This window comes from Dermacentor albipictus, chromosome 7 (genome assembly GCF_038994185.2).
Source record: "Dermacentor albipictus isolate Rhodes 1998 colony chromosome 7, USDA_Dalb.pri_finalv2, whole genome shotgun sequence".
Classification (NCBI taxonomy): domain Eukaryota; kingdom Metazoa; phylum Arthropoda; class Arachnida; order Ixodida; family Ixodidae; genus Dermacentor; species Dermacentor albipictus.
In genome coordinates, this window is record NC_091827.1 from 112,911,870 (window position 1) to 112,929,199 (window position 17,330).

The window sequence follows — 17,330 nt, forward strand, 5'->3', positions numbered from 1 at the left end:
CCATTTTTCGTTATATCCGGGTTTTCATTACGTGCAGTTTCGGGTTAAGTCTGGTAAGGATCCTGCCAAAACGATATAAAAAATGCAACAGATATGAATTGAAGTGAACTTGCCATTCAAAGAATTTATTTAATAGAGAAAAACTGCGTAATTTTCGCTTGCTGTTCTTGCCCGATCGAAGCCACTACTCGGCACTCTAAGGAAACTAAGGCATCCAGGGCTGCTTCATCGTCCTGCAAGCCGACGAAACGGCGCAGAACGTCCACCGCATCCATCAGTTCCCTCGGAGTAGGCACCGCACAACGTATCAGGCTCTAACGAACCATCACCTTCAAGGCTATCTTTAACGGTTTCCACAGGTGCCGCGTCAGTCATCTCTTCTGTAGGCACGGCGCCGTTGTCCACGAACAAAAAGTCGCACAGTCCGACACCATCGGGCACCCCATCGTTCATGCGTAGTTCATCCCATGCTTATGCGGCCTTGGGTGGGCTTGAAGGTTCATTTTCAGGGACTGTAGCTTGAATGGCCTGATTTACCTGAGCCTTGGCAAAGCAATTGGCGATCGCTTGTGATGCGACCTCTTGCCACGACGCAGCAAGCATTTGGATTGCTTGGTAGATATCCGTCGGCCGTTCAAGGCAGATGTCGAGGAGCATATTTTGTATCAATCGACGGTGGTAACAGCTTTTAAAGCTGTTAATAACAGCTTTGTCTGGTTTCCCGGAGTGCACAATATTGCGCACTGTGCACAAGGACACATGACTAGCGGTATAATTCAGTGCTACATGAATACTGAGGCAGAACAAGCAGATCACAGAGCATGATCACACGCTGGAGCCCGGTAGAAAATGGCATAGTTTTGGTACCTGCGCACGTGACCGCACGACCATGCAAACAAGCAGACGAAATGGAAGTACATCTCTCTTGCTTCGGTGCAAAGTACCGTATTTACTCGCATAATGATCGCACTCATGTAATGATCGCACCCCTGAATTTTGTCGTCAAAATTCTATTTTTTTTATTTCTCGTGTAATGATCGCACTCCGAACTTGCGGCAGCGATATGTTGTGTGCCAAGTCTAGCTAATAATGATCACGCTTACCATCTGTTGAATGCTACGCGAATGACTCTTCAAGGCAAAGCAAGCGGTCTCCACGCACCAAACATTCTTAAGTAGATGCCTCATTTCATTACTTTCATCACTTTCCGCACTTCCACGACCAAAAAAAAGCTGCAACCTAACTTGCCTTTATTATGTGTAGGCTTTGTAATGGTTGCAGTCAACAACAACAGAAAAAAGGGCCTTTCGATTCTTCTCATCGGCACTCGTGGGCATGCAACAAATTGTGAGCGGCAACGATAGTAGCCACCAACGATAGTAGCCACGTTTACACTCATATGTTAAAAGTGTACCATATTCATACACCGACGCTTGTAACACAACTAAGATATTCGCCCACCCTTAGCGGAAATGTATTAGGATAGTAGTGAAGACAGATGCCACAGTTTCTGCAGCATGCTGGCCATGTGTTTCTATGTCACTGGTAGCTAAGCACGGCCATCTGTTTCTGTCCCCTCAAAGTGGACATGGCTATGTTATTGCCGCAAACCTGCCGATATTAACGATTTTACTCATTACTGATACGGAAGAAACTGTTTCAATGCACGTAATGTACTCACAAGAAGAAAAAAAAAATCGCGTTTGGCGCGTTCAGCTTGCTCCGCCGGCCGCCATTTTTGTTTTGGTGTCCCGCAGCAAACGCGGGCCGAAAAAAAATTTTTTGTCTTTTCTTTTCGCGGGAAATTTAACCCGCGTAATGATCGCACCCCTGATTTTGTATCACTTTTTCTGACAAAAGAAGTGCGATCATTATGCGAGTAAATACGGCAAAACAAAAAACATGCAGACATTCCGTTTGTGTGTTTTGTTATTTCTTAAACTTCAATTTGTCAATTCAAGCAACAGATCACACAAATAACAGATGGTGCCTTGAATAACTCTCGAAGTCGCGTGTCACCACGAGCGACGTTGCACTGTGGACCGGAGTATGTAGGCGCAGGGACATGAGTACATGACCGTCTGGCTTGGAGAGCAGCGGACGCGAGGAGAAGGGAAGACGGTTATTCGGATTGAAATTTCAGATCTTTTCGTGGGACATGGTGACGTAATTCTTTGCAAACACGATTGTTGGCACACATTGTACGCTCTGCGCTTGTCAGCTCAAAATGGCCTGACCTGGTGAAGGGCCCTTGAAATGAAAAACACGGCACAGAACAGCACGAAGCTTGATAGCGAATGTAAAAGCAGCTAGGCCCAACGACAGCACAAAGCGACTACGGCTGCCAGTAGATCAGCGTGCGAGAGCGACGCTTCAATGCTGTGAGATAACAAATATGGCAGCAGTGGTGGGTTCATATAATGCTGTTCCGGACTTGTGCTCGCGGAAAAAAGACGGGAAAATTGTACGGTGAAGGGCTTCAGTGTTCGAAATTTCAGACGACCTCATACATTGATTTATGGGGTATAGGGCAGTACCACGAAGACAATGAAATTATCAGGCATGTCCGAAAAATCGGGCATCCCGAAAATAGTTTGTTGACTGTATCTGCAAATACAAAATCAACAGTTTCATTTGAACTTCATTTGGAAAACGCCACACTTTATCACTAGTTTGAATCAGGTAAGTCATTAGTGTCATAAGCAAGAAAATCAGGGAACCCATGGCATGACCACATACTAGAGCTGCCAACTTCTATCCGGGTATCTTCTGGCACTCTCTTTTTACGCACTCTTGCAGCATATGTCCAATCAGGAATGTCTGAAGAAGTGTTCAGTATGTTTTAAACATTGTGTTCGTTAGCCCTTGTGATTTTAAAGTGCTTCTCAGCATGCATAGTTACATGCGCACCACCTAAAGGGCATGAATTAAATGCTACCCCTTTCTCTGTTCTTGTGGTGGGATGACAGCGGTGGCATCTCCTTGAAGCCATCGGCCAACATGGACCGGATGAAGGCTGACATGACCGGTGCTGCCTGCGTTGTTGCCACCTTTGCAGCTGTGGCGGCTCTCAAGCTGCCCATTAAGATGGTTGGTGAGTACCTCCTTCCGTGCTTGATCTGGAGAAAAGCACAGGAAAATTTCGCTTTAAGGGGGGATATGGGGATCAAAACTAACTTTTTTATTTACCAGCCGATCTTGATGAAATTTTGCACAGGTGTTAATAATACTACATAAACAAAACTGTGAAAATATGGTGAAAATATGGCTGCAATATCTGAAGTACTTTAGTGTTTACAAAATTTTTCTGCTTTCATTTTTGCAAAATGCCTGCACACCTGTATATTGATGCTAGGAGTTCAAGCAAACATTGATAACACTCCTATATGTATTCTCCACACAGTGACATTCCTGTAATTTTTTTAGCCTAACAGAATTTTTTTATATTTTCATTCTTTGGCATCTACTTCAGTTGCATGAAAATCTCGACTGTGAAAACAAAAGATAACAAATTATCGAAGCAAGTATTTTGAAAACAAAACATGTCACTGTGTGCAGTGGTGCACTATGAGTGTAACAAAACAAACGGTGTAAAAATATTCATAACGGTGGCTGAGATATTGGCTTTGCAAGTTGACCTTGGTGGCAGAAAAAAGTTTTGAGAAAAAGGCGTTCGAAGTTGTGGGCCATATTTATTCAACTAGAAACCACCGGCCTTGTAGGTGCAGGTGTCAGGTTGATCTCTTGGCTTCTTGGATCTTTTATGCTTGCTTTCATGTGCTTTTTGTGCCCTCTTCTTGCACAAGGCATCTTTCTTAGCCGCTCGACTCGCTTGAGTCCGTCGCCACCGAGCATGCTCCTCCAGCCGTAAACCCCATCTTCCGTTCGTTTGCCGGCACAGAACCAAGTGACGCGCGGACAGTGGCGGCGGTCATATTCAACACCTCCGACAAGATTACTTGTGACTAAAGATGCGACTGTATGGTGCGACCGTTGCTGATGCACGGTTCGTCTTCACGGCCGGCAGACGCACGCGCTTGGACCGCACTTTCGTCGTTCATCTCGGTGACGGCGGTGGCACAATCGGGGTACGTCGCGGAGCATTTGCGGGGCGTTGCAGTCCCGGAAGCATCGCAAAAGGCCGTTATTAGTTCGGTATAATCACCACTGGAACTCAAGGATGCAACAGTCTGCGAACTGCCCGGCAATGCGTCGATAGTCTAAGCTCGCGCGCGGACGCATCTCTGCTAGGACTACTTATCCTTCGGAAGTTCGGCGGCTTGCGCTTGCGGCTGCCGAAGCGGTGCTTGGTCGTGTATTTCGTCGTCCACGTCCGCCCAGTCATGCTCGAAACCACAAAATGAAAATAGAAAACTCAAATCCGAATAAAGCGATGAAGCGGCGGCGCACCTCGAATATCCAACACGTATACAAAGGGGCAGCAGCCAGCGCGCGAAGAAACGGGAGAAGCAGACGCCGCAGCAGCTCGCCTCCGGAACCGGCCAATGGGGCGGCTCATACAACGCACGTGACGGAGCAAGCCAATCGGCGGCCGCGACAAGCAGCTCCGCGACCTTCAGACTTTTTGCTTTTTTATGCTTGCTCTTCTCTCTATCAGGAAATGAAAGAGAGGCGTCAAAAGGCGAAGAGGCGCGCTTTTCAACGGTACCAGCATGGCCGCGCCGCGTACTGCCGTTCCGGAGCTAGGGACGCTTGAAAACAGCGACTTTTCCACCGATTTTCACGAAATTTTCGCTGTATTGCCTTATGTATATATTTATTTATGGTACTTAGCAGTCGTTTTCAGCGGAAATACTTGGAAAACTTATAGAAAAGGGGTCAAAGATTCAATATCTGCAACTTTCTAAAAAGTGATTTTTGGGTCGTTTTTCAAGATTTGATCCCCGCGTCCCCCCTTAAAGCAGACCAGACCAGCAGTGCTACTTTGGACCACTGCTTCACACTGGGAAATTCTGCCATACTGAAGAGCGCCATCTTGTCAGTTCTGGCGAGATCTCAAGGAAGCTGTGCCCTCTCTGATTGGCTGAAAAATGCTGGCATGGTGTAACATAGCACTCAAGTTTAAGTGCTCACTGTGATGGGAGCTTTACTCCATTCAGTGTTATTCCAGAATATCCCACAGACCATGTTTGTCTAACTGCAATTATGAAGTAATGTTCACGTCCTCAGAAGTGCACTTTCAATTTATTTAAATCATGTCAGATGCTTGCACTGCAACTTTATACATAGAATCTTGGTGATACGATCAAGCTGATACAAACTTCGGGATGATACTGCCTTACATGCTGTGGTGGATGATATGAGCAATCAAGCAGCCACGCAGTCCCTGGTGTGTGGGTAATGCCACAAAAGGGCTGTTGTCAGGTCGGCAGAGCAGCCGTGCCAATGCACCAGTCGCATTCCGGGCAACCTACATCACTCCACCTTGACTCGCAACTCCCCTCCCAAAGAAAAAGAAGCTTTTGCTTTGTGCAGTATCGTGTAACTTGTCGGCCGTTTCCAAACACCTTGTAACTTTATCAGGAGCCGGCAATCACATGCAACACAGTCTTGCTGCATCAGAAAGATTGGCGCCATTCACTTTCTTGGGTTGTTCTGTATCCATGCCTTCCATTGTCTTTGGCACCCGATGACAACCTTTCTACCTTTCCACCCGTCAGATGGTGCGATATGAAGTAGCTTCGTTTCAGTCAAGAAAAGTATACGAAATGTCTTATCTGGAGCAAATCATGTCCTTAGCACAATCAGGCTAGGATGCAGCGACCAAATAAACTCGAAATAACCAAGCACATTGGCCTCAGGAAATGCAAAGTGCACGGCAGGCTGCCGCCATAAAGTGGGCGAAACAAGTGTGCTAATAAATCAAGCATGTACTCAGCAGCAGAAAGATGTATCGGTAGTTTTTTGTGTTGGTCTACAATTTTCTCATTGACACTTTTCATGGCCTAGACTGCTCCGTGGCCTAGGCCAATCGCTCGCGGTGTAACCGAACGTGTGCTCCCAGCAACTATCCCCGATCGTGCCCCAGTCGTGGCACAGTTAATACTCACTTGAAACTTCACACAAAGTATTTATTTTGCTGAAAGTACTGCAGCAGTGTAGCCTGCTTCTTATTCGCAGCTGCATGCTTACACACGGAACCCTCAACATAGTCTGAACGATCCACAAGCAATAGGCCGGTGTCCTCTATTGCACCGCAATAGTGACGTAGAAGGCCAAAGCAGCTATAGCCCCAGTTGAAGTCGGGAGTGGGACATCACAAATGCTTGCGAGAACTTCGGCAGTGTATTCAAGTTTTGACCCTACTTCCGCTGCGATCTCCACATCAGTCAATCGAAGCATTTTGAAACACTGTCAACAACGTAGTATGAAGTGGCGTCAGCTAAGGCATCTATGAGTGAGCCCATCAGCACGTGCTGTCGCGCGTCTTTGTGGATGCAAACTGCCAGTCCTCGCGAGGCGCGGCAGGTGCGGAGCGCGGCACTGGCGGCACCGTGGAGCAGTCCATCTGGCAAATGCAGTGTGTCGTTGACGTCATTGATTAGTCAGGAAACTATACTGCACATTTCTTGTCGTAAATTGGGACACTGTAGGATTTAAAAAATGTGTTCAAGGCTGTTGCTGGACGACTTACCACTTGAGGCACTTTGCGTGTACATGTATTCGTAGGCTTCTATCACGCTCGAGAAAGCATTTTTATATACCATGTACTCAGCAACAGAAAGATGTCTCGGTAGTCTTTCATGTTGGTCTACAATTTTCTCATTGACACTCTTCATCTAATTATAATAATAGGGAAGTTTATTAATTAATTAAGACTAATTGTGTAGTTAGATGAAATTCATCAGATAATCTTAACATCTCTAAGCGACGGCAAACAAGATTACCGTGGTACTGTCCAGCTACATGGCATTTGCATATCTTTAAACCTTGGTGCATGATAGTTGGGGCGCCCTGTATATATATATACGCACTGGTACATCGAAGTAGGTTTGTGCTTCTTTAAATGCACCTATATAAATTGTCACACGCGAAGGAGACCGTGTACCACCCTTACGGATGAAGCGGGCCGTTTACTTTAGGTCGCAAAGGTAAGTGCAAGAGCGGCCAGCTGGTTTATCAACTCAGCGTCGACCTCTTTCAGTTTATATATATATAGATATATATATATTTGATCATGGATGGCGACTGCAGTCATGCAGGCACGCAGCCAATGTGGTGATAGGCATGGTTGTAGTCACAAGAATAAAGGCTTTACGGGCACAAATAGACATAAAGTGTTCAGGCATTGCTGTCATTCACATGCAATTTCCACTGATAACTAAGGCGATGCGAACTCTGCCACTTCATTTCAGTGGACGCTAACGCCAGTTATGCTCCTTTGCACTGCACATTTGCGGCGCTCGCCGAGCTTCGAGAGTTGTCTGGATTAACCGATGTGCGGCCAAATCAGTTGGAATTAAAAAGAGTTTCATTGCGTTAAATAATGCATACACCTGCCGGTACCAGAGGGCTAGTTCGAATTATCCGATTTTCCGAATTAATCAGGTTTTAGTGTATTGTATAATTACCAAGAGCACTCATTGGTCAACTTCCTCTCACTCACCATCGCTGTTTCTTGCCTCCTCTCTCGCACAATACCTGTCCACATGTGAAGTACGCGGTTTGCTTTGAAAGGTTCTTAGACTGACTGTTCTCAGTCAAAGCTGCCAACCCTTTTTTTCCCCTAAGAGAAACACAAGAATTTGAGATTATATGGCTAGTTTATTGCATCATATGGAGTGGTTCTGTAGCGCAATGCTTTGATGGCCTCTGCTTCACAGCTGCATTGACTAAGTTGTGACACAGCACACGAGTGATGGCTGAAGCTTGGTCCCCTGCGCAGGTCTTACCCCGTTGTGCGAAAACCTTCCCAGCGGCAAGGCAACTAAGCCGGGTGACGTCTTCACTGCCATGAACGGAACCACCATCCAGGTGATGTGCACGCTTTTGTTGGCCTGTTGACTTCTTGCACACACTTTCAAGGTTCATAAGCGCTGTGGAAAGGAACACTAATACGGTAACCGAAAGCACTGATCAATGAAACTTCCATGGTAAAGATCCTGTAGAATGTGAAAGGTCATTAATGCTTAACCAGGATTCCTAGATGTAGAGTTGAAATTCCTAAATCTGTTGGAATTTTGATCATACCAGCATTTTATGAAGAGTAGGTTTTAAAGAAACGCTCTTAGTGAAAAATTTTCTGAAGTGAAAGTGGCAGTTTGCGCTGACCTACTGCTAATGCCACTAATCATAAAACAAATTGCGAGTGAAAAAGGTTTCTCAGTGCCAAATTAATTTTTTTTTCATATGTATTTTTCTTCTGGCGAAAAATATAATTTGCACCATTTTTTTTCTTTTTGCTGAAGCTTTTGCTGTTTGAAAGTGACTGCATCAAAAAATTTTCATTGGGGAACTTTCTTTTTCGCTACTGCCATATTTTCGATTCATATTGTTCAGTCTTTTTCAGTATATTTCCACTTTGCTGAATTCTTAACCTTGTGGTTCATAATCAAAAAGAAATGCGGAAGTGTATATAAGTTTTCTTGCATGAAAACTGGTGTAGTATTTAGAGCTCATGAACTGCAGTGGTCTGAAGTCATGAGTTCTGCATTACAACTAACATTCGTAAACGGTGATGCTGATGCTAATGCTGCTTCAATGTTCATTTAAGGCATGCTAAAGGCCCAAAAGGGAATTATCTGGGGGGAGGAGTCAGCATTATGAAGCTCATGACTTACAGTGCAAAAAAGACTGGAGATAGAAAATGTAGGAACAACACGAGTGCTGTGTTATACTAAAGGTTTACTCAATCCATGTGATGTGTGTGCCCTTATTTTTTGTGTGCTGGAAATCATGAATTCGCTCTTAACTCACCCAGTACATTCTTCTTCTTCAGTATAGTACAAACATTGTGTGTGTATATATCAAAGGATATTGAGTTCCCATATGCAGCCTTTTTTCATGTGATCATACATGGTAGCACGTCTGTTATCTTGGATGAGTACGACACCTCTTGGCTTTTGATTTGCCAAGCTCAGCACAGACCACTTAAACGTAACCACTTATAGTGCAGGACCGAATATAATGCAGTCTTTTATAACTCCTGTTTGCCCTCCCACGCAACTCCATTTTCTATGCATGACTCCATGCATGCTGCTTCTAGTGCAGATGCGCAAGACAAAATACCGGTAATACACTCGAACGTCGTTATATACATTGTTGCTATTTACTGCAATACATGCCCAATAGGGTACACAATTCTAAACATGGAAATAACGTGACTTTGCGGCCCGCAAAATGCTGCGCGGCTGCGCGTGCAACAAAATTTAAATAAAACAACAGAAGAACCTTCGGCATGTGCAACACGTGACTCATTAGTGCCTGACGCGACAGCCTTTAGATAGCTGCCTTCCGTTACATTGTGATCATCTTTTGCGTCTGCTTTCCACTTGGCTTGTTATGGTCGAGCAGCAGCACAACACAGCGCTCTGCTGTGTGATCAAGGAGGCAGGCAAAGTTAGTTGTGCCGGTTTGGCTCGGCCGAGATTGTACCGATGTCAATGCGCCCAGCTGCGAGCCCCTTCGGCACGCTGTAGAGAGAGGGAGAAGTGAACATGCCACCCTTAGGGGGATAGCTGCCTGCGTATGGCCCCCAAGATTACACCGAGTAGGCCTCTTAGGTGAGGTCCAGCTGCGACTGCTTGCACAGTGTGCCATAGAGAAAGCCAGAAGTGAATGCACTAATGTCGCACCATCTTGCCTAGCCGTGCAGCATGGCGCGACTTGCGCAGGCTTGCGCGCCATGCTGCCTGGCTACGCACGTTAATGTCTACATGTGACCATCCGCCATTCCTACCAGCACATACAAAGTTATTTATGCGTTGGCGGTAGTTGCTGGACGATCGCCCGTGAGCCCAAACTCCACATCATGCATCCTACCGTCGGTTCAGCCTGAACGTGATCATGTGCCATTTTCAAGGGTGAGCTTGCCGCAATGGCATGCCACCCAACAATACCGTCGGCTAGGCCTAAATAACGTGCCTCGTCGGGAGCTATCAACGACCAAAGTTGTAATTTGGTGCCAAGTCAACAAAACACTTTGCAGTGGTGGTGCGGCACATAGAAAGTGGACGAACCACCTCGACAATGAAAGTAAGGGCACGAGCAACACTTAAATGGTGGCAACTTGGTCCGCAATCGCCATGTTTTTGACAAAGCGCACTCGAATCACTCCAAGAAATTTGGTGAGATGCCATACAGCATCCGGAATTTTGATTATCATTCTACATTGGTTCTGTGGCAGCCCGGGGAAGTCCAAATAATCGAGCAGGCCTGAAAAATTAGTCAATGACTGTATAGCATCTTTTTCTTTATTGCTTTGCCTTCTTCACACGAAAACCGTGCATGCTCGGATGTTGACCTTTAATTTTTTGGAAATTTCATTGGATGCAAACATCCCATTTGTATGCTTTGTTTCTCGGATACACACAGCTGTTTTGTCTGCCTGTGTTGCACATGTTTAGCCCTTTAATATGTTGCTCTGGTCATAGTGTGGATATTTGCAACTACTACGACCTATGTTATAAGTGGTCTACAATGTATTGGGGTATAATGTCTTGATTTATGCGTGCTGTGTTTTCTGGTAGTGCTGCTTACAATAGTGGATTAATGTGCTGTATTAATACTTGCTATAGTTTACGTTTGATGTGTCGTTTCACACACATTGGACAGCATGTGTAACCGCCAGTTTAGGTAGTACTGTAGGAATTCCATTTGGTGTGTTCTACCTACACGCAAGTTTTCTCCGATCCTCTCAGTAAGTGCACAAACAAACTTCGTGAATAGCAAACTTGCAGAGGAATGCTGGTCAGACCGTGTAACTGGGAGCATAGGGTCTCCTACAATATACTAGAGGAAACTGTTGCACTGCAGTCATTAATCCACCATGGGAATGATCGGAAGTACATGGATTTGTCTGATCTTCGTGCTTGTGGATTCACACATTCTTGTGGATTTGTTTATTACGCTTTGTATGCCTTTATTGTCGTAAATTTCAGAGCCATCTGTACTTTTCTAAGTGCAGAAGACGCTGCGGACAGGCGCAATCGCTACTGGTTGCAACAATTGAGCTTGTCGAGGTGGCCAAATCGAAATGCCCCTGGCGTCTCGAGGCACTGGCTTGCCCGTGATAAATTCATAAGGGCGTTACATGTCGCCTGTCGATGCGTGAGTCTGGCATAATGGTTTCAATACAGGGCATCTCTGCTAGGGGTCTTGTGATCAAATCCTGCCATCGGACAACTTTAATAATGTCTATTTAATTAATTATTGCGCAGCACATTGTTGAAAATGACGAGTTTACAAAGCCACGAAGCCGTTTGAAGCCAGACGTTTAGGCAAATCCACGTAGTTCCATTCCAGCTCCCATTCCACTCCCATTCCAGCTGCCAGAGACACTAGCGCCAGAGTTCCCTCTAGTAGTTATTGTATGGAACTCTATGACTGGGAGGAAGCAGAAGCACAATTGACCATTTTAGATGAGCCTGCTCGAACATACTCATCTCGCTGCCGATGATGGCCGTGCCCAAGATGATTCGGGAACACTTAACCACTGTAGACAGATTGGGCTATCTATTCAGATGTTGGCTAAACTAAAATTTTATGCTAGGTTTTGTTTTTATGTGACAAATAGTGCAACAAACCTTAGCAACTCTTGGCGTTGCTAGCATTTCTTGTTTTCCAATATGGCTGACCGGCACAAAAAGCCTGCATGTTCTTTGAGTGATGCAGTGATTCAATTTCTTATGAGCTCTTATTCAGAGCAGTTCTGTGTTCATGACAAGATGTCTCCAAAGGAACAATGACAGTGAGATGAAGAAGCCATATCTGAAATATAGAAATAAAATTTGTTTCTGAAAAATCAAGTTGCCATAGGAAGTGTAATTATTCTAATTAATGAAATTAATCAGTACTATCTCTGAATCTTTTTTTAATCAGTTAAAAAAATTAGTAAATCTGGAGTAACATGTCGCCAATATATTACAATTTAAAGCCTGCTGAAGTCTTACTGAAATAGAAATTGGATTTGTTGCACCTTGGAAAGACATTCGGTACTGAAAGGGTTAAGGTAAACTATGTTTACGCTATAGAGCAACCCATCATTGCAGTCTACTGCCATATACATGTGCTACAGCTTGCAAGGGGAATCCTGGACTTTTGACCGTTGTTATGCCAACAAACACCTTGACCAGTGATTCCACGCCAGAGGACGTTGCTAGTGCATGAGACTGCGTATATCCTACTGTACAAAACATCGGCCTTCTTATTACACTGTGGGCTTTAACATCCCAAAACTGCACAGTGAGTTACAAAGGACGCCGTAAGGGGGAGGGGGGAAGTAGTGGATTAATTTTGACCACCTGCAGCTCTTTAATGTGCATCCAAAGAATGGTACACAAAGATTTTTGGATTGCGATCCCATCGGAACAAGGCCGCCGCTGCTGCGATCGAACCTGCAGCCTTGTGCTCGGCAGCAGCGTAGTGCCATAGCCACAAGTCCATAACAGCAGGTGCAGTTATCTTATGCATCAGCAGTGAGAGGCTCAAGTCATAATGCCCTGTTTTGAAAAAAAAGCTTTGCATCATTAGATGTGCCTCTTGCTTTAGAATAAGTTTAGCTGTATCAGTTAATTACCTTTCTTGGGTACTAAATTGCAGACTCAACTGTAGTTGACATCTATATAATGTGAAGTGTTGTAACCCGAGATGTGCTTTGTCGGTTTCTTATTGCCTAGTTTCATAAGACTTCAAATGAATGTGTTTTCTTTTTCTTTTCTTTTTTTTTTAGCGCTTGATTATCACATCTGAACATTCAGGCACATGAAGCTCGTATAGAATTGTATATGACCAGCGCAAGAATGTGATGCCGGCGTAGCGAAACTTGACGCTCGCTTTGGGTCGAGCAGCAAAGTTATGCATGTACACCGTTACCACTCAACACACTTGGCTTGTTCTCCCCCATTGTCCCATGATTGGCCACCAGCCGAAGCGTAAGCTACTTGCCATCCTTGACTGCAGATGGTGGTAGTTGTCTGCTCCATTGATCCACGAAAACAGTAAGATGAGGTACAAAAAACTAGCTTGACTCTGAGAAGAATGCTGTACATTAAATGTCACTCGCACTGTCATAAAATGTATGATGCTGGGATGAAATTCTCGTTCACTTTGACGTCACGAAATTTTGAGGGCATAGTTCATATTATTTATTTTTAAAGATGAATTACATAGAATGCTAAGGAGTAACAAAGTGACGTTAGTAAGCTTGAAAAACTTTTGCTATGCCACATTACCCCAGGTGCAAGAAGATACTTGGAAATCCACGACATTAGTGAGAAAAATAAAAGGATTTGAGGGACTCAGTTTCAATTATTTACTAGCATATCAACAGTGCAAACATTGAAGCCAGAGAAAGCATAGGGCACATTCATTTTTATGTTTAATTGTAATTTAGGATCAATAAGGAAAAAGGAAATGTCAGTGTGATGATTTGCCTCAAGTGGGAGCCAAACCCACCACATTGCATGCGCGGTGCTTTACCTCAAGAGAGCTTGCTGTTGGGTCACGTGGTATGCGGTATTTATAATGGAAACAGTTCAAAGAACAAGTCTGTTCTTTGCAAAGAGGTACATATTAGCGTGACGTGGAAACAAAGACTTGGTAGCAGGGAATAGGAAAGAACAGAGCTTAGCGCTCTTTCCTACTCTCTTCTTTGTTTCCACGTCACACTCACATGTACCCCAAATATTTCGCAGTACCCCAAGTAACTTGCCCAGCAACACATTCTACTCTGTTCTTTGCACTATTTCCATTCTAAAGGTGCATTGCCAATGCACCTCTATCGTAGTGTGACGGCTCATATGCCCTGCCCTAGCAGATTAGTCGCGAAACAACTTGGAAGGGTCACACGTGTCGCTGCGTGCCAGAAAGCCTCCCGAAAAAAAATAAAAAATTGAAGTGCTCGGATGCGCGCTGCTGCAAACACTCGTGCCACATACCGTGTTGAAACTCCACTGGTAGCTCGACGTCGTTGCAGTGCCGAAAACATGCGGTGCGTAACGCTACAACTCCACTTTAAAACAGAAAGTGGCGAGGGCTTCGTCTGAGCGGTTCGAACTGACCTTGAGCCAGGTAGCTGCTACCTTTCATTGATGGCTAGCACATTTAACAGAAAACCCGTGCATTGCAGTAGGGCGACACTTAAAAACATGACGCTGCTGATGTTGTCTTCTTGCAGCGTCGGTCCTGACTTGCTGGTGGTGGCAGCGCAAGCCTGACTTCATGTACTCGTTTAAGACATGGTAGCACTAGGTTGATACGAGACTGACAAGATGCTCACGTCACCGATTGAATGACTATTCAGTGCAGTGCGTCACTGAAAGCATTTTATCGTATCAGGCCGACAACGATGCAACCGACGAGCACGAATTCTCGCACAGCGGTAAGCTTTCTTGTCGATGGCACCGACAAAATCAGTGTGCCGGCCATCGTTCGGCCAAACCCTGTGTGATTGGCCATCAAAGTGACAAGGCGATAGCAACAGTGCCTTCTCTTGTATATATAACTCATCGCACTCGGAGTGACTCGGAACATGCCTACGAAGTTAAAATGTACAATCTTCAACCCTCTGAAGCCATGCACATGAAGTTCAAGACAGTGTTGATCCTGTTAAGCGAAGGTTAAGCCTGGCGCCGTCGTGTTTGTGCACCTGCTACCGGCGGACTTGCACTGAAATGTAAGAAGTTAGGACAAAGGAAACTGCTTTTACAGTTCACTTCTGTCTTTTGCGATTTGAAATCAACTACTCTTCACTTCGCATGACGCTTACACAATAAGCGGCAAGCGGCGACACAGCGCTTTGCCAACATCTGTACATCACCGTACCGGTAGGCTGCTGGTCACATTCGCTACGTAGATGGGTGGGTCGATGCATGTTGTTATGCTGACAAATTTCTCAATTCCAATGATGTACTGTTTACCTTTGCGTGAAATAGGAAACAAGACAACGGCGCATTCGGTATACAGCAGCATGAAAAACTGTCTCACTCAGGTGTACCACCAGTATCAGTGATGGCATCTGCGTTTTCGCGAAAGAACAACACGGCCTACAAATGAGCACTTAATTTATGCAAGCACAGTTTTCTCTAATGATGTTTTATGGTATGTACAAACTGTAAGTATGATGGAGTTACAGAAAAGTGAGAATCAGATATAAATTAACAGCTCGTATTATGTTATCTGGGTCACAGTTGCCGTTGTTTAAGTGGTTCGGTAGCTCATATTGACTGGTCTCAGGGTGCAACAACACGGCACATATGCAGATATGTCTGTTTTGCTACGTTTTGACATTATTTCACATCAGCAATGCACCTTTTCCACAATGTTTGATGCTAACAACGATCTGTGTCTAGATGGTGTTGTAAACAAGTGCACCGCTTTGATAAATCTGCTGCAGAAGGCTACACTCGAAGACTTCTTGAATATGCCAAATGTCTAAATAAACTTTAGGAAGATTACAAAAAGCGAGCTTCAAGTGCAGAAATTGTCGACAACAAACGCCAAGGCAGTCGTGTTGGCAAAGGAACTGAGCGTGCCTTTAACGGCTGCACTGTTGGCACAACAGTGCACTCAGGCCTGCTCACCTAGTAGTCATTGAGTGCTTCATGGCTTCCAGGAACGCCAATCAGCCCCGGAGAAGCCATTAATAATGATTCGTGATCCATGAAATGCACCACTGAAACACACTCAACGTGGCTGCATGTGCATAAATTAAGCAGCAAAAACCCCGGCACCCTTCCAAAACATTTCCAACGGTGTGCGGCAGAGGGCAGCACAGGAAAATAAAAAAGGCAGATTAAGCTACCATGGCAGCCGCCCTCCCATCCATTTTCCTGGGTGTGTATGCATGCATCACAAGCCCTGGGAGTGTTAGCCAGTACCACCTGTGGCCATGGCAACGGTTGTTGGACTTCCTTTTAACTGCTGGCATCACACTCACACTTACCGGCACTGGCTTCGGTGCGAAATATAAAAAAATATACATTCGTAATTTTATTTCTAGTAACCAACTTCATGTCGTGAGATACAGTTTTAAAGGATTCTTGATCAATCTAAACAGGTTTGACAATTCTGTTCAACATTCCTTTAAATTTAGCCAGTGTAATGCAACCAACCTATACAATTGTAGGTTAGCTGCCATCCAGTAGTCATGCAGCTGTGGTAATCCTTGCTGTTATCGCTGTCTAGTAGTATGTGCGTTAGTTTGCCGCTGACCTTGTTCAGGTAATGAGAGTGGTGCTGGGGTCGTTAAGAGCTGTCTAATGATTTGGAGTGAAAAAATCTATAGTTGGAGCAATGTCTGATGGCTACTGAAGACCTTGCTTCTGTTTAACGCATCAAGTTACAAACAATCGATGCACATGACAGACAAGAGCAAAAGCAGGCTTGGTGGCTTAGCCTGGTTTGTCACGCAGTTTGCCTGCAGCCTAGGATTGGTGACTACTGGATTGCCTGGGCTATGACGTGCAGTTATCTAACAGCCAATTCTTTCAGTACTTTTGTTGTCGAGGAGATGCAGGCCAAGTTCAGGCACATCGTGGATTCTAAAAAAATTTAATAGTGTGTGTTTTGAAAATTTTATTCATTGTTATGCATCATTTCATTGGCTTGAATGGTAGTGTTGAGAAAATATATATAAACCAAGCTTGTCTAAATTTTTCATGCCCTAAAGATCATCCGGCAACAGTATAAGCTTTCTGTGAACCAGTCTCTGTCATTTCCAGCTTTGTTCTGTGTGTATTTCGCTTTATTAATGAGCTCTTCTAATTTTGTTTGCACAGGTGGACAACACAGATGCTGAAGGACGCCTTATCTTGGCTGACGCTCTCTGCTACGCAGACACCTTCAACCCTAAGGCAGTGGTGGACATTGCCACCCTAACAGGTAGGATGTCTTTAACTAGCTGGAAACCTGACGTGGATGACCGGTTCTTGGGAGGGTTGCGCTGCCAGTTGGGAACTGCCTGGCTACCTGGACAGGGAGAGAGGAGGAGAAAAGATGAGGAGAGAGTGGAAAGGAGAAGGGTGTCTGCTTTCCTTCCTTGCGCGGCATGCACAGGAGCACACGATTGCAGAAAAACTGCATCAATTGTGTTAGCAGATTATTAGACAGCTATACAAACTAAAGTTAGTCGTTTTATCAGCTGATAAACT

At 44.8% G+C, this 17,330-nt stretch overlaps 1 protein-coding gene across 2 annotated transcripts in view; it reads left to right on the forward strand.

Annotated features, from left to right (window-relative positions):
- The window catches only part of LOC135907296 (cytosol aminopeptidase-like), an 84,657-nt gene that overhangs the window by 43,033 nt on the left and 24,294 nt on the right, over positions 1-17,330 (forward strand). For both annotated transcript variants that reach the window (XM_065438985.2, XM_065438986.2), the window contains exons 9-11: positions 2,970-3,094; positions 7,907-7,995; positions 16,959-17,061. In XM_065438985.2, the coding sequence (XP_065295057.1) occupies positions 2,970-3,094; positions 7,907-7,995; positions 16,959-17,061 (317 nt within the window). The remainder of the gene's footprint in view (positions 1-2,969; positions 3,095-7,906; positions 7,996-16,958; positions 17,062-17,330) is intronic.